Below are 17,296 nucleotides of genomic sequence, written 5' to 3'. Positions count from 1 at the left end.
TACTGACTTGGTCTCCTTTCTGTCCAGGTGGGCCCTCAAGTCCTGTTAGGCCAGGGGGACCCTGATGAAATGATGAGACAAAATGTGTGTCACTATGTGTTGATAGAGCTTCTCTGGCTACATACAGCAATAACAGTTTTGTTGTTTACTTATAATATTAGGAAAATAAAACAAAAAATGTACCAACCTGCTGTCCGTCTTGTCCTGTTGGGCCAACATCACCATGTGGTCCAGGTAAACCCTGCAGGTCAGGAGGTCAGGGATTGGATAAACATCCAACCACAACAGAATAAAAGTAAAGTGAAAATCAGATTCATGATGTACCTTGTGTCCCTTTTCCCCAGCTGCTCCTAACAGTCCATCTGTACCCTGTGGCCCCTGAGGAAACATCCAAGAAAACAATTTTGTCAGCATTTGTATGTCATGATGGATCAACAATCACAAGTTCTGAAATGAAAATAAAGAATACAAGCAGTGACATAAGCCGATGCTAGGTACCCACTCACTGGGATTCCTGCTGGTCCCTGTGGCCCCTGAGGTCCTAAGGGCCCTATACTTCCCCTAGGTCCAGCTTTTCCAGTTGCTCCATTAGGACCTGGGAGACCCGGAGGCCCCTAAGGATCACGATGGAAGCTGTTAGAGTCTGTAATGTTCAACATGCAAAAAGCCTTAGTGAAACTCCTGAGGACACCACATGAAAACTAAATAACTTACTGGTGGGCCCTGTATCCCTTTGGGTCCTTCATCTCCAGGCCGTCCCTGAGAAAAATAAAAATGAAATTTTTGTTTGAAATTTAGTTTTTTTGTTTGTCTCTCTCTCTCTCTCTCTCTCTCTCTCTCTCTAATTATGGGTTCAAACTCTTCCCTCACCTGAGGTCCCCGGGGCCCTTTCTCTCCAGGAGGACCAGGTAAACCCTAAAAAAAAATACAAATAAAATAAAACGGCATGTCAGAACATGCTAATCACTCCCACAAGACATGCTTTCATCTGAGATTGGTACTTACGCTTAAAAAAGGGTAGAATTTGTTTACTTATTTTCACATCTAAATCTTTCAACGTGCAGTATTTTAAATAAGTAATGTAAAAACAATGAAATGATGCATTTTAAATATTGATTTATTTAGAAATGTAAACACTAAAAAACACAGGGAAATTAATAGATTTTAATCACACATGCATCTGCTTTTCACTTTTCACTTTCAAAAATATATTCAAATCATGCATTCAAAAATACAGGCTAAACACTCCTTATATACGTTAAACTTCACATGTGCTACAGCAGTGGGGTCAGAATTAAGCTGATTTCTGTCCTAATCTTTTAACCGGAGCTCAGACTAAACTTAAGTCCCAAGTGTTTTAGGCCAGCTCCTCTGCAGTGTACTATATGACTTTTACTCTATGACAGATTGATGGATTTCACCACAGCAGTGAGCAGCCATGTGAGTGAGAGGAACATTTTCCCAATGACATTGCATGGAAGGACTGTAAATTGAAGAGAAACTAAAACTTTTTTTTCCCATGCAAGAAGGGGTTTCTTATTCTAAGGTCTAACCAACCAAAAGACAAGGTCCAATTTTAAGGGTGAGGGCAATTTGACTCAAAATGATTATGATTATACCTTTGAGTTGACTTGTTTGCTTGTTACACTCCATAGGAGTGCTCTTCCAACAAGGATCACTCCAAAAACAAGTCATGTAATAGGCTGCAAGGTTATAAACGAACCCACAGTAACCTCTAAGCACCTTTAGTATATTGCATTTGTGTATGGAAGGCAGCTTGACTTCCAGTTTTCCTTGTTACAAGTGAATGGGAGGTAAGCCAAGTGCTCTCTCACAGGGGAATTATTAGCGAATGTAGCTCTAAGCGGTAAACAGAACTGTTTCACCACCACACACCAGCACTAGATCCAGGTTACAGCGATCAGAGCAAATTATGTATCCTTTATTAGCTAAATATAACTGCCCACAATCAGATTTTCCACCACACAAAAATCAATCACTGCTTGCTCCCATAAAGTGGCAGCGTTTGCACACAGGCTGCTCTTTTTATTTGCCAAAGCCTCCTTGGTGTGACCCCATCATTGCTGCTCTCTTAATCAAATCTCTTGTAAAATACTCAGGCCTGCTCTCATATAGCTCCCAGTGGCTGTAGGTTAGAAAAAAACAAACAAACAATCAAACAAAAATAACTACAGACACTTACTGCAGGTCCTGGCTTTCCAAAAGTCCCAGGTAAACCTCGTAAACCCGTTTCACCCTGGTGTGGAAGAAAAAGAACAAAACAGCTCACAGCTTTCTACCAAACACATAACACAACATGCTTGAATCAACCCTTGTGGTGTTAGGGTGGATAAAAGAAGCTCATCCACCCTTACTAAAAGGTTTAGGTGAGACAGATGAGAAAAGGATGACCTTACCCTTTCTCCAATTAACCCTGGAAGCCCACGCATGCCCACAGCCCCCTGGATACCCTGGTGGTAGAGGAAACAATAAAGTTTAACTCTTATTTCTGCATTTCTTTATTAAAAATATAGAATTTGAGCCAATGTATGAATGAACTTTATCAAATTATATGATTTATTTAGGGGGTTAAATTAGTGCCGGACGTTAAAGGACTAAATGTGTAGGATTCAGTGAAATCTAGTAGTGAAACTGAAAACTGCAACCAAGTGACAACAACCCCAGGAAGTGCAACATGTTGGGCCTCCTGATGACATAATTTTAATTTAATAGAAATTATTAGCAGATACAATGCTACACACATTTTCTACTCATAGATTTTACCACAGCACACTGGTCCTTTAATCTATCAGCTTTTTTCCTTTTTTTTAGGGCTGTCATAGTTAACACATTAATTAATCAACCATAATGATTAATCCGATTAAATTCTTTTTTTTCAATTAACGCATCTGCAGCACAGGACTCTCTGGCTTGTAGTATTTATTTTCGGTGGGGGTTTTGAGAGCCAGGCTGGCTTAGCCTCAGTGAATTTCAGGTATTTATTGATTTATTTGATTTATATGATACTGTGTGCCACCATCATATTATTAGCTATTAATAAAACATTATTTTATGTTATCTCATGCTAAGCTAAGCTAACTGCCTCTTGGTTCAAGCCACTGAATTAAAATAATTTACAGTATCAGTTGATTTCGATGTTTTACTGCCCGTTAATATTGAAAAATGTTGATGTATATGGATGCATGTGTGTAATGTTGTAAAGCCATGCAGGTGTATACATATCTACCCGCCAGAAGAATCACTTACATACATGCCTACTGGGCCCTGCGGTCCCTCCATGCCTGGCTTCCCTGTAAAACCCTGAAAAAAAATACACAGCACACATATATGTACACAACACACAATGACAAACACACATGTAATACATTTCTCTGTGTGCAGATGTAAACAGAGGTCACAGTTACAATTTGTCATCTTACCCCTTCACCCAGGGGTCCTGGTGAGCCTGGAGGTCCCATCTTCCCTGGTGGCCCCTGTTAGATATAAACACACTCTCAGTAAAGGGCTAATCAATAACATGTTCATCTATTAAAGCAATCAGATTGGCAAGAATACACAGACTTGTCTACTTACAAACACTTACACTTTACAGGGTAAAATCTAAAAATCTAAAAATCTGAATGTTTGTTTTTATGAAATTATCTCTTTGTCTCTGATCTACACATTGTAATGTAGTGTAGAAGTGTAGTGTAAAAGTATTTGTCCAGTAAAAGCAATTACAATTTTTTCCATATTTTTTTTTTAGTGAATGTGATCATATCCAACAAAACTTAGGCATTGAACTTGGGTGAAAGCTTGGCTGCCTTCACTCACTTTCCAAAGTAATACTGTCCCAGAATTATTTGCAGCAGTTCATGGTAATAGATGGTAAATGGTCTATAGTGCTCTGGTGAATGTGCTCAAGCGCACACATTCACACACCAGTGGTGCAACCCCTGTGAGCAACTTAGGGTTAAGTGTCTTGCCCAAGGACACATTGGCCTGCAGCCAGGGCAGGGGATTGAACCACCGACCTTCCAGTTGGTGGAAAACCACTCTAACACAGCCAACCAGAAAATACACAGATTACTGACATCATTACTGACTGACTTATTTTCAGCCACCTGTTAGAGACATGACAGAAAAATGTGTGTGTACACAACTGCGATGTGCTGTGCATTGATCAGACAGGAGTCTATAAACTGTGACTCTGACCCTCTATCTACACCAAAGATCCTTAGAAGCCTAAGGAGCCTGTTTCTAACAGTGCTATTTTGTCTCAGTCTCTCTCTTTGGAGCTGCGCACAGAGCCAAAGGATCCTGCTGCAGTGTGTGATTCTGCAGGTAATAAAGTAAGCAGAGCATATTTTATTTAAAAGCCAGATTATATCATTACTGCTATATCTCACAAATAATCTATGACAAATTTGGTCAAAATAAAGTTGTTTGTCATGCTGCTGTAATCAACATACTGAGAACACTAACAACATTTCAGCCTGATAGACCTGATAGCTCAGTGAAAATGCAATCACATTCTCTCAGCATTGGTGATGTCCTTAACTAATTCCTTAAGAAGTCTTTTTCTCACATTTCTTTGACATCATTTCCATTAACGTCAAGGAATAGTAGCTAGGACCGGACTGCAAAGGTCCATTTTTTGACTATTCACATTCGACTGCATACACAACTCTCCTCCATGGATGGAATGACAGCACACATACCGGAGAACCAGGCGGTCCATCTGCTCCTCTCTCCCCAGCAACTCCTTGAAAGCCCTAGAATACAGCAGAAACAGTGAAAGATGAAGAAAAACCGCCTAGCCTAACTGCAATTTATTTATAGCAATTAATACGCAGTGAGCAGTTAAATTATTGGTTTGAATGCGTTGATTCAGTATTTCACTAATAGATGTTTAATGTTGCATTTAATTGTTTATTGGCCAGCTCATTAGATGGAACTTATGAGGCTACTCAAATGTCATTATCGATAAAGGATGGGCAATTAAGAGTTTTATTTAAGACTCTTTAGCTGTTAGCTAATGATGTGACTGTAAAACTGCTGTTATGAAATGTGCTAGTGAGGAGATGTAAAATACTATTTAACTTTGGAGGAAAAGTTTGAGTCACATGACCCTCAATCTGATTGGCTAAATCCAAATACATAAGAGTTTGCTTATTGTGTTAAGATTAATGGCTTTGCAACATGTTCAGCAGTTCATCTTTATACGCAAGTGTGTTTATAATTCATACACACGTGCACCAGGCCTTGTACAAACACACCTGATATGTTTAACTAGTTGGTAGCAGGCTCTGCTCTGGCTGTTTGTTTCCTGCTTTTATTGGCTGCTCACAAATCTATAAAACCCTCCATAATTTTGTCCCGGGCTGTCTTGTAAAACTGTAATAATGTGTTTTTATTCTGCTGAAGTTTGCAGGTTGTGGCAAACAGCCAAAAAAAAAAAAAAAAAACTGGCTGAGGGTGTGATGTCACCAACTGCTGAGGTCGTTCTGCGGCTAACAGTCTTACCGTCGGCCCTTCAGTGCCAGCGCTGCCAGCTGCTCCCGAGGGGCCCTGAATCACAGAGAAAACAACAATAATGCAATTTTTTTTCCTAGAAAGAAATGAGTCTCACACATATAGAAGTTATAATACTGATTTAAACGACATGTAGCCCTTTTTAAAAAATAATAGAACAATCACAGTCGCTAAAATATGTCTTTAATATAGGCTAAAATGCAGTGATGAATCAGTGATGCATGAACTCTGCACTGATTTCTTGACAGCTGTACAAACACTGCCTCCTACTGGCTGAACCAATAAATACAACACTCAACCCTTGAGTCATTTTTGACAGTTTAAATGGCATTTCTTTAAAATGAGCACATAAAACTTTAAAGAAGTGTATGACAAACTGATATCAAGCGAGAAATGACACAAAAAAATGATGCTGGTGCTACACATTTTGAGGCATAGTTATATGAATGGCACACACACACATACACACACAGCATGTTCAGATGATGGGATTGAAATATGATAGAGAATGGGAACCTGTGTACCAGGCTTTCCTTCTGCTCCCTCTGGTCCAGGTGGCCCGGGCAAACCCTAGAAAAAAAAACACACACACACACACACACACTGTTTATCCTGTATAACTGTTTTTGTACTGTACTGTCAAAAAGATGCAGAATAAAAACATGGAGGTAAGCTCCATGATATTGCATCGTATCACATCTGCATGAGAATATCAGTGCAGCAGATGCATCAGTGCAGACTTTACCGATGGGCCTGGTTGGCCAGGGTGGCCTTTTTTTCCAATCCAACCCTGGAGAGAGACAAAAAGTTAAGTCGCATCACTGTCTTATAATGCTTCCTAACAGAAAGGCTGTAATAAAGAGTACCTTGCTCCCTCTGGGTCCTGGTTTTCCGATGCGTCCGTCTGGTCCTCTATTCCCCTTCAAGAAGGTTAAAATGTTAGTAACAGTAATATCCATCTAAACACTCCTAACGTGTGTGTTCATGTATATTATTAAATTATATATTTTCATTTTTTAATTTAATTTTTCAATTTTTACTATGATTGTACTCATGATTCAAAGAAATTGGTGACATCAGCTGATGTCATAAAGGGGTACTCCATCACTTTAGGACATCTACGTCAGTACAAGTACAGCTCAGCCAACGAAAACTGCTGTGTAATGGATTTCTGAGGCTCTTTTATTAGTTCATTTTTTTAAAGGTGAAAAGGTGATGTGGGCTACGTTCCAATTCTGCAGCCGCATCCTTCAAAGGCTGCTTTTAAATGCATTCCATCATCAAGTGGATCCTTTGTGACCCATCCCATCCCAATGAAAATCCCAAAATGCATTGCAGGACTTAATTTCCCTATGGGGATTAATAAAGTAAATTTTAATCTTAATGTTTTTTTCCAGTAAATTTCAAACTGGAGCAGGAGTACACTGTTAAATGTGCTCAGTTGTCAGTGTTGCTAGGCGACAAAGATGAGACTTAATGACAGCAGATGATTAGGGAATGTATCATTGAATGACACACAAGCTTTGAAGCATGCAGCACCTGAATAATGACAGACTGCATTGTGGGAAACGTGGTCTTTGATGTTGGTCTATAGATTGTGGTAGCTTTATAGTGTTTTTATTTTACTGTTATTTAGTATGAAGTCTCTATTAACTTTATTGTAAACTCTACTGACTTTGATGTCAATGCTAAAGGGAAAAAAATTATTGCATTTCTGTGTAGTGTATGTAAGAATAAAAACATATACTGTAGCTGCATGCTGGTCTAACGTTTCATAGTTAAATCTGCATCAACATATGAAGTCATCTGACATTTCCCTGCGTTCAGTCGCACAAATCATCACTGACCTTTAACCCGTTGCTGCCCTGTTTTCCCTGAGGGCCACTTTCTCCATTTGTGCCCTGAATCAAGAATGTAACACAATATTAGGATGCTTTTTGTTACATCTGGTGATTGTAGTATTAGTGTTTTAATAAATATGTTTGATAATCTCAGCATCAGTTCTAAATTGTAAATCACAGATTAAGAAAAGGAAAAGATTGTTTAACTGTAACACCAAACACTGTACCTCAGTGCCTATAGAGCCAGGTTGGCCTTTTGCTCCTGGGAAACCTGGGAAGCCAGTTGGGCCCCTCTCTCCCTGAGGACCCCTAATGCCAGCTGCCCCCTGAATACCCTAAAAGAAAAACACAGCAACTTACTTATTACTTTTTACGCCATAAAAAAGGGCCTTTGTGAGTCACACATGATGTTTCAAATTATTTTCACTGTTCTTTTATTCCTTAAGAGAAGCCTGTGTGAGTCACACAAAATGTCATTTTTATTTTTTTTAATGTTTTTTTAGTGTTCTTTTATTCTATAAGAAAGACCTTTGTGAGTCAGACAAGATTACTTTTTTTTATTTAATTAAAATAAAACAACTTTTTTAAAAAAATTGGAAGCACCTTAGCTAAACGTTAATGGCTATGTTAACTAATTATACATTATTACTTACGTATCATAAAAATTCTTTATGTAGCTACATAGTAAAGATAGGAACTTCATGTACATATTTTTTTTATTCAAAATATTTATAACTATTGCAGAAAAAAAGATCCCCTGATGTCGCCTATCTAGACAATAGGACGAAATTGTATTTTGAATCACTACTTTAGTCAAATGATAGACAGCTGTCTTGTTAAAAGAAGCAAATGCATGTTTGCAGTTTTTGTCAGTGTTGTTTCAGGTTCTTACTTTGTCGCCTTTAAAACCTGGATCCCCCTTGTCCCCATCTGGTCCTCTGTTACCCTGTCAGGATAAAAAAAAAACAGAGGAACATTCAGCTAATCTTTGTTATTATGATTATGATTATCATGATGATGATGATGATTATTATTTTGCATACCGTAACTCCAGGAAAACCCACATGACCCCGTTTGCCTGGTGGACCCTGCAAGAATGATACAATAATCATCAAATAATGCAAGTAATGTAAACATTAGTCTTCAGTGCAACACAGCAACCTATCACAATTCAGTGACACCCTGACACCAGTAGATGGCACTGTGAGGCTTTTGAAATATTTTATTATATTAATATATTTTTCTTTTAAAGTGCTTTTAAAGAACATTGTGAAATTACATTTATTTATTATATTTTATAAGACCACTTACAGAGCACTGTCTCTCTACACAGCTGGCACACGTTTACTTCTTTATAACACTCTAACTTTATCTGCAAGTGCAATGATGTAATACCCAAGCGAGGCGTAAGTGGAACTTACCATAGGCCCCTCAAAGCCAGGATCCCCCCGTTTACCCATGGGCCCCACTGGCCCCTGATATAAAAGGAAAAGAGATAACACAGAATGAAGACGATGTGTCTTTTTTAGGCTTCTTATCATGCACATCAAGCTTTATAATTAATTCTTTTACATTAGCAGCTTAATATGGAATAGAATATGAGTAAAATGCTTTTATTAAATGTGTTTTAAAAAGCCCTCTAGCTGATTAAATCAGATCAGTAAAGCGGTGGAGTGCCCCTTTAAAACACTGCCCTTTCAACAGTTTTCACAAATTCTTTATTCTGACCCAATTTTCTATTTGAAAATATGAAATACATAAAATAATATTGATGACAGCAAACTTACAGGATCTCCTTTAGGTCCAGGAGCCCCCATCAGCCCTTGATGCCCCTGTTAAGATGATTATTTTTAATGTATAGCTGTTCACTCACATCAAAGCTTCTATAGACAGCACCTTGATCTGTACTCACCTGAGGGCCTCTGAGTCCTGGAGGTCCCATCTGTCCCTCTAAACCTGGAGGCCCCTAGTCAAAGAAGAAGGACGGTGACGCATTTTATGTCAAGCAGAGACAGTAAACAAATCACTCCATAAGCACACATACCTGTGGGCCTTGGGGGCCAACGCTGCCAGCAGGGCCCATGTCACCCTGGAGAAGGAACCATTTACATGTAAGCTAGGTTTGTCACTATAAATGGAATATAATAACACATTAATCAGGTTAGGATTAAGAAGTAATTAAAATTCTATACCCTTGAGCCATTAACTCCTTGAGCGCCAACTCGTCCTGTAGCACCGGGTGCACCCTGTGACACACACAGATTTGTACTCGGCACAAATAGACAAATAACTTGTGATCTAAAATGCCTGTCTGCTTACCGGTGGCCCTGGCAAACCAGAAGGGCCATCAAGTCCACTCTCCCCCTAGTGACAAGAACAAAACAGTAATGGTTGTTTTTAAGTTTAAAATAAACTTGTTCACTTGTTATTTTTAACAAGTTTAAGGCTCGTCTCTTGAGGAATCGTAGACCATTCATCTTTGGTCAACCTGTCGACCTGCTCCAGATTTGATGGTTCCCTGACATGGACCTTGATCTTTAGTACACTACACAGACTTTTACACAGATTTAGAGTAAGTCAGGTCTTTTTGCAGGCCAGTCAATAACATCCATAATAATCTTCACAAGAAGAGACATGTTTTAGATCATTCGTAAAAGAAAATGACAATCAAAGCCCAGTTTTGCTGTCAATGGCCTTAGATTTTCCTAGCGATTTAGACTTGGATAGCAAAATTGGTGTTTTTCTGTCTCACTTCAGCCTCTTATCAGGCCCATTGATGACACTCAAGTGGTCTGCATCCGTTTGCTACATCTGAGCCACAAGCAAGGTCAGACCGTAGCCACATCTCCACCAAAATGAACCAAATAAGCCGCAACTGGCCCAAATCAGGACCACTATAGAGTCACAGGCATATTACCAGGGCTAACCGTGCCACATCTTAGCCAAAAGAGGCCCACATTAAATTTGGGAATTTTAAACCAAATGCTTGCTATTTTACATGTGGGCCACTAGAGGCTCCCATCCATTTCATCACAGGGCCAGATGAAGGCTAAAAGTGCTGTATCAATGCCAGAAGTGGGCCACATTGACTTGCTATCATGAGTCCTTCCACCCTTACAAGATTCCCAGTTCCACATAGTTCTTGGAACTGGAAACTCTTTGATAAACTTTGATAAACTTGTCGTGCAACTGCATCACTCACATCAGGTCCAGGAGGCCCCTCTGGCCCTGAGCCACCTCGAATCCCCTGAGGCCCCTGCAGAGAAGATTAAAGATGTCGTAATAAATGTATGTATCGTTTAAACAGTGTATTCAAAGAGAGGACTGAGCTTATTGCCTGGAGGTCAGAGCGTATGTACTAATGCTGTGACTAGACCGAAAATAGCCCAATGAGGAAAACAGGAGTTGCTGTTTGGAACTCAAAGCTCAAAGGGATTAGGGATTAAAAGGGATTCAGGAGCGCACGTCTTTCTTTCTTTCACATAAACTAATAGTTTGTTTTGTTCTTTTTATACTACGGCAGTTGGACGCCACACTAAAAAAACAAAAAACAAACGTGTCACACATGGACAGCTGGTTCTGTCATTCTTGTGCTTTTAATTGATCCTTTACCACACTGGCCTTCTGTCCAGCTCATTGTACTTAACATAACTCCATGAAATATATAAAGGAAAAAATGTTTCCAGCTTTTAAACCACATTGCTCATACGCTAATAATGGTAGAAACACTTACTGGTGGTCCGACAAGTCCCAGTGGACCAGGTAAACCAGCTGCACCCTATATAAAAAAGACCACAGTATATTATTGTGACAACATATTTATGCAAATATAATGATAGATCTAGGCAGCATGGCCTGTTAAAAAACAATATGAAGGATTAACATTCAGAAAAACCTTTATTTGTCTCGCAATGGGGACTACAGGATGATGGTCCTTACAGAAGTTAAACCTGTTAATTGCAATCTGTAACATCACCACTAGATGTTTCTAACACACTGTTACTTTAAAGCAAACCCCATAATGAGGAACCAAAAAATCAAGACCAGGACAAACCCATTGGGGAGGATAGAGACGTAGCCCTTGTTTACAGGTCTTACATATTTCTTCCAAGAGTTTTTCACATCATCTGTCACTGCTCACAATATTCTGGCTCAAAAGTAAAATAATCAGGTTATATTAGAAATGAGTACCTTCTCTCCAGGTTCACCAGTTTCCCCTCTTAGACCTTTGGGGCCAGTGAGACCCTGAAAAGATACACAATGTGCACAGTGTGTACAAATGATGTCTGGTTTATTCTGTATACATCAGTGTCAGTGACTTTGATGTGCATGCATTGCTATTATCACTATTGTTATTCTAACACTGAAGCATCTGTGATGAGACTCTGTATCATAGCGAACCTGCAATGACCATCACACATTTTATTTTTTATTAGAGGAAATAATCAAAGCTATGCTTTTGGCTAATTTGCTTAATTTCTACAACTGGAATAAGAGTAAAACCCTGGTTTGGTTGGGAAAATACAAATGTTCAATGTGCTTTTTTATTATTAAATATGACTGTTATGACTAATGTAAGGCTAAATGTGATATTTTGAGCTCTAAAACCTGCCAACACATAAGGAATGATACCATTCATCATCCAAAAAGAAAAAAAACTATTAAATACAAAAACCTCTCTAATGTTTTTATGGTCCTTGAATGCACCATAAGTGGTTTGAAGAGGTTGGAGAAAAAAAGTTTTAATTCCCCAGATTTAAAACTCCTGTGGGTACCTGTAAAAAAACGTGTACATACAGTATTTTATTAGTATAATTAATGATGAAAATAAATAGTTTTTTCTTCTTTTGCACCTGTTTTCTTACTTCACAGCCATGTTCTGTTTTTCTATAGAGGTACAGGTTTGTGTGAAAAACAAGCCCACACTGACTAAAAAATGTTACAGAAGTGAAAACCTTGTTGGGTACAACACACACAAAAAAATACAGGAAATGTACAAAACAACGTTGTGTTCTTGACTTTTCGTCCTTACAAAAGCAGCTGTGCTATTCCTCACCTCATCACCCTTTTCCCCTTTGGCGCCTCGCTCCCCTCTGTATCCCCACGAGCCCTGATGTCAATGAGACACAAGATGGAAGGATTTCAGTGGAGGAAATCACACTCAATTTATCATCTGTAACAGAGACAGTTCTGTGCTGTTTAACATTAAAAAAAAAGTACAGTATGTGCCCACCTGCTGCCCAGGAGCACCATTTGCTCCAGGTTGGCCATCTTCTCCATTTTCCCCATCTCTTCCTGGGGTCCCGGCTCGTCCATGTGGACCCCTGGGACCTCGATCCCCCTGTAAAGAAACAGACAAATGGAATGTGAAATCACACAAGCAAAAGTAAGATCTCAGTCCAGTCTCCAGCACACTGTTAATGGTGGATTATAAATTAAACTTTTATGCTGTGACGACACTGGCCCATTTATCACACAGACAGGACATCACCTGAATAACAACACGCTGTCCAAAAAGATTGTGCTGCGCAATAACTCTGCCTGCAGACAGGTGGGAAACATGTACAGATCCAGAGTCAATGGCAAAAGCACCTGTGCTGGCGCTGGAATATGTTAGGATGATGGATGCTGTGTTAAACATGTGCAGGCTGGCATGATGATTTATATAAGTCGGGCATTTGTGTATTTACGAATGAAACATTGGATGATGCTAATAAACAAACGTCCATGTAGGCGATACATGGACTGGATTGCCACATACGTTTTTTATTCTAAACCACACTGTTTCTCATTACCCATCTGAGACCCCACACACAATACATGGCACCGCTGCTGGATTTATGTTTATGAACTTGAATATGGCTTTCTAGATGACTATAATAGAGTTAAATGTACCTTCTTGATGTGACTGGATTTGTTTGGGTTAGCTTCTCAAATTCACTCCAACTCAGCAACAGAGAAACTTATGAAATAACATAATTTAAACTAATTAAATTGGTAAAAAAAAAATATGGAACGTCTCAATTCAGTTATAGAAATACTTTTACGGCTTTTGTAGTCTGCATCTGAGAATGGTTACATCATAGGGAGCTTTGTGTTCACTCCACTAACCACACTGCTCCACCAAAAGAAGAAGTGTTAACACCCACAGAAAATCATCTGTGACATTCCAAAGTTTGTGTGGAAAAAAAATGTGCACGAATGTATTTAAAAAAAGAAATGAAGAGAAGTATACAGTGGTATTCAGTATTCAGATCCCCTTAAATGTTTCACTCTTTGTATGTATATCTTGTACTTTGTATGTCCATCTTTGTACTGTTTGTATATGAGAGTCACAGCAAAGGCTCTGATACTTAGGACCATGTGATATTTCTCTTTTTCTTTTTTAATACATCTGCAAAAATGTCAACAATTCTGTGTTTTTCTGTCAATATGGGTGCTGTGTGTACATTAATGAGGGAAAAATGAACTTAAATGATTTTAGTAAATGGCTGCAATATAACAAAGAGTAAAAGATTTAAGGGGGTCTGAATACTTAGTGGGTACAGTGGGTACTATAACGTACCCACTGTAACTCTGATGCCACCTTGATTGACAGGTTTCAAAAACTGTATCATCACTATGGACAATAGTCAGTATTTTTGGCAGATTTATATAATGCAATATGTATCATATACAATGACTATTACAGTGTGACTCGGTGTACAGTATGAGGTTTTTAAGATTAAAAAATATGAGTTTTACACCTGTTTTGTCAATGACAAAACAAATTGACGTGTTTTGGCCTTGTGGCTGCCCTGAGCACCGGTACCGTAAGACTTTGTATAGACGCACATCTAAAAATGCTACTATGGCTCATTTGATTACAGTAAAATATTCATTCATCTCTCACACATACAAACAGGATAAGGTGGAACGTCTTGGTGTTTTACTATACTTTCCATCATGTTTACACTGAACTGATGATCAGAAATCTCACCATCTCTCCTGGAATCCCTGGCTGCCCTCTTTGCCCAGGTTCGCCAGGAGGACCCTAAAAAAAGGAGAGCACCAGAATCCATATGAATACATCTTATACTATCATTTATATCAGCAATAGTGATTGGAGGTCGTATCTGACCTGTATGCCAGGGTTTCCCATCTCTCCAGGTGGTCCTTCAGGTCCTTCTTTAGTCTGCATACTCACAAAAAAGAAAGCAGCCTCAGGTTCACAGAATCCAATGAAACAGCTAAATCCCAGCAAAGAAAGGCTGTCAATCGCCCCGGCATACTTACAGGCCAACCAGCAGTCAGTAACTGGTAGAAATTGGTTTGCTGGAAGAAGAAAGCAAACGTGATGAGTTGCTGTTTCAAGTACAAAAATAAAAAAAGAAGAAGAAATTAATCCAACCTTCAATCATAGTGACATTTTACTGTCTCTCATCATTATACCTGTAGATAAAAATCTATTTTTGCGTCACCACTGACCCTCATTGAGAATGAATGTAAATATAAATGACCCACAGGTCCTGTCCATGTGAAGTTCAAAGCACACACAGTGACAAATGGCCTTCACAAACCACTTACAGACTTTTATTCCAGTCATCTTTTTTCAATAACCCACTTGAAGTTCTCCATCATGCTGTCATGTTGTCTGTGTATGTGTGTGTGTGCGTTATACAACTTACAGCTGTTGCCAATGCAGAGATTAAACAGATGAGGACAAAGCATTGGCTTGCACGCACTTTAACTGTGAGGTCAAAGGTTTTACAGATAGTCTAAGGACCTTATGGGTTTGTAGGTAAGATAGCTAAGCCAGGAAGAGCATTTGATGTGTCTTTTTGTAACTTATGACAATTTATAGAAGGGCTAAAGAAAAAGATGTTAACAGCATCTTATCTGAAGACTTTTAATGGCTTTATGTTTAATGTGCACTACGAGAGAGATTCATATGTCGCTTGCAAGTGGTTTCATCAGTGCACTGTGTTTGCAAGCCTATAGCTAAGCATGAAGACGATAGACCAAAAACAAATCTAACATATAACATGTAGCTTACAATTTAAAGGTAACATTGTTAGCAAGCTAGCTCTAAATACAGCCAGAAACCTTGCAACTTGTCTGCGTGCCCAGATATTAGAAGGTGATGCTAACTGATGCTAACTAACAGACACTACATGACCCTATGCTGTCAATGAATTGATTAGCCGGCAAAGTTTGGGGCCTGGGGACCACAATGGGCCACTATTCTATTTGCAAAGCCCAACTCTTATTTTGTATATTACATCCCATTTTAAAAGTAGATAGATTTCTTTATTTTATTTTTTTTACGATTACGATTATAATGAATTAAAGTAGTACACTGTACCTGGAAAGCAGCCCATTCCTCAGCAGTGTTCTTCCACAGATAGAGGGTCGGTAATCCCGGTGGTCCGGGATGTCCTCTCTCCCCCTTTTTTCCTGGTCCCCCCTCAGGGCCAGTCTTACCCTGTGGCCATGAAAAAAGAATTATGCAAAGACAAATCAATTGACAGGGGGTACATTTGAGCTTTAAAACAAGAAGTGTACAAAATAGGGGTTTAAGGGAGTCAAGTTGGCTAACCTAACACATTATCATGGGTTATTACATTGTAAACCTTATTCTGTTACCTTGTCACCTTTAAACCCAGGTCGGCCAGGCTCACCGGAACATCCCTGTGGAAACAGTACTTCCATTATTCTCTGGGAAACACTCTGAGGATACAGGAGCCTGTGGCATTGTGTTGTGTTGTGTCAGACAAGGGCAAGTAAAAGTGTTATCCAGGAAGTTTGAAGAGAAGCAGGTGCAGTGCTTTTTAATCTACTATCAATCTCCATTTTTGTATGCTTTTAACACTCTGAGTATGTCCTGTAGCTATGGCATCCTCTTGTTCAACAAAATGAGACACCAAAACCAAAACCTGGGATGCACCTAAGGAGAGAGGAGCTAACTGTCCTGTGCCCTGCAGCCGGCTCCAATCACAGTAATGGTGCTGAGAGATCCTGTGGATTTTATGGCAGCGTGACTCCAGACGTAACCAGATGTTCTGTCTGCTTTTGGTTCTGTCTGCCCTGCAGTACCCCACTAATGACCCACCTCTTAAAGCAGGTAAGCTTTCTAATTGGATAGAAATATTTGACTCTTCTTGGCTCTTCTGCATCAATCGGATAAGTCCGCACCCAGAGGTTAAAACTGTCACATTGAGTAATGCTATGACAAACTGTTGAAGCTCTTTAACCATGCAGTTCTCCAAGTCTCTCACATCACTGCATCAAAGACATGTGGATCAGCATATGTTCTAGCTGCATAACCGCCCCTGATCAGATTCAGATGGCAGCTTATGGAGAACAGCTCTTATAAGCTGTAAAGCAAAAACAGTCGTCATGCTTTCTTCATTCACAAGACTTGTCTCCATTTTTTTTAAATCTTATTCAACAACAGATAGTATGATATGATACATCAGTTTTACTGCTGAACCACTGGGAAGCTTTTAAACTTGGTAGTAAATACCCCCCCCCAAAAAAAAACCCAGACAAAAATCAAAACATTTTTACTCACAGCTGACTAACCTATAGGTTCAAACATGATTATACTCAGATAAAGTGGTGCCTGGAAACTCTTTAAACCTTTCTAGGATTCTGGATAAATATTAGATTAGATTATAAAAAAAGTCCTGCAAGCAGACTGCTAAAGATGCTAAGATGCTAAAAGATAAAGATGCTTTACTAAAGATCATGTGGAAAAGTCAGAGCTCTGCTGGGAAAATGCTTGGAAAATCTAAAATACAGAATTTCAGCATAAGAACCTTATCCCATCTGTGAAGCATGGTGGTGGTGGTATCATGGTTTGACTGTGTATGCTACCAGGATAGCTTGCTATCATTGATGGAACAATGACGTCTGAATTATTCCAGTAACTTCTAAAA

General features: G+C 39.1%; 1 protein-coding gene across 1 annotated transcript in view; it reads right to left on the bottom strand.

Annotated features, from left to right (window-relative positions):
* The window catches only part of LOC114444085 (collagen alpha-2(I) chain), a 71,557-nt gene that overhangs the window by 11,632 nt on the left and 42,629 nt on the right, over nucleotides 1-17,296 (bottom strand). The window contains exons 8-42 of the mRNA XM_028418490.1: nucleotides 16,002-16,046; nucleotides 15,721-15,840; nucleotides 14,652-14,690; nucleotides 14,497-14,550; nucleotides 14,356-14,409; nucleotides 12,610-12,717; nucleotides 12,433-12,486; nucleotides 11,568-11,621; nucleotides 11,110-11,154; nucleotides 10,579-10,632; nucleotides 9,696-9,740; nucleotides 9,569-9,622; nucleotides 9,421-9,465; nucleotides 9,289-9,342; nucleotides 9,164-9,208; nucleotides 8,798-8,851; nucleotides 8,420-8,464; nucleotides 8,269-8,322; nucleotides 7,604-7,711; nucleotides 7,383-7,436; nucleotides 6,402-6,455; nucleotides 6,281-6,325; nucleotides 6,052-6,105; nucleotides 5,527-5,571; nucleotides 4,722-4,775; nucleotides 3,441-3,494; nucleotides 3,268-3,321; nucleotides 2,418-2,471; nucleotides 2,204-2,257; nucleotides 871-915; nucleotides 715-759; nucleotides 507-614; nucleotides 325-378; nucleotides 188-241; nucleotides 8-61 (exon numbers count right to left, since the gene is read on the bottom strand). Of these exons, the coding sequence (XP_028274291.1) occupies nucleotides 8-61; nucleotides 188-241; nucleotides 325-378; nucleotides 507-614; nucleotides 715-759; nucleotides 871-915; nucleotides 2,204-2,257; nucleotides 2,418-2,471; nucleotides 3,268-3,321; nucleotides 3,441-3,494; nucleotides 4,722-4,775; nucleotides 5,527-5,571; nucleotides 6,052-6,105; nucleotides 6,281-6,325; nucleotides 6,402-6,455; nucleotides 7,383-7,436; nucleotides 7,604-7,711; nucleotides 8,269-8,322; nucleotides 8,420-8,464; nucleotides 8,798-8,851; nucleotides 9,164-9,208; nucleotides 9,289-9,342; nucleotides 9,421-9,465; nucleotides 9,569-9,622; nucleotides 9,696-9,740; nucleotides 10,579-10,632; nucleotides 11,110-11,154; nucleotides 11,568-11,621; nucleotides 12,433-12,486; nucleotides 12,610-12,717; nucleotides 14,356-14,409; nucleotides 14,497-14,550; nucleotides 14,652-14,690; nucleotides 15,721-15,840; nucleotides 16,002-16,046 (2,013 nt within the window). The remainder of the gene's footprint in view (nucleotides 1-7; nucleotides 62-187; nucleotides 242-324; nucleotides 379-506; nucleotides 615-714; nucleotides 760-870; nucleotides 916-2,203; nucleotides 2,258-2,417; nucleotides 2,472-3,267; nucleotides 3,322-3,440; nucleotides 3,495-4,721; nucleotides 4,776-5,526; nucleotides 5,572-6,051; nucleotides 6,106-6,280; nucleotides 6,326-6,401; nucleotides 6,456-7,382; nucleotides 7,437-7,603; nucleotides 7,712-8,268; nucleotides 8,323-8,419; nucleotides 8,465-8,797; nucleotides 8,852-9,163; nucleotides 9,209-9,288; nucleotides 9,343-9,420; nucleotides 9,466-9,568; nucleotides 9,623-9,695; nucleotides 9,741-10,578; nucleotides 10,633-11,109; nucleotides 11,155-11,567; nucleotides 11,622-12,432; nucleotides 12,487-12,609; nucleotides 12,718-14,355; nucleotides 14,410-14,496; nucleotides 14,551-14,651; nucleotides 14,691-15,720; nucleotides 15,841-16,001; nucleotides 16,047-17,296) is intronic.

The sequence above is a fragment of the Parambassis ranga genome, chromosome 12 (genome assembly GCF_900634625.1).
Source record: "Parambassis ranga chromosome 12, fParRan2.1, whole genome shotgun sequence".
In the NCBI taxonomy this organism is placed as follows: Eukaryota; Metazoa; Chordata; class Actinopteri; family Ambassidae; genus Parambassis; species Parambassis ranga.
Note: the sequence above shows the minus strand (reverse complement) of the source record. Positions and strands in the feature narration are given on the sequence as shown.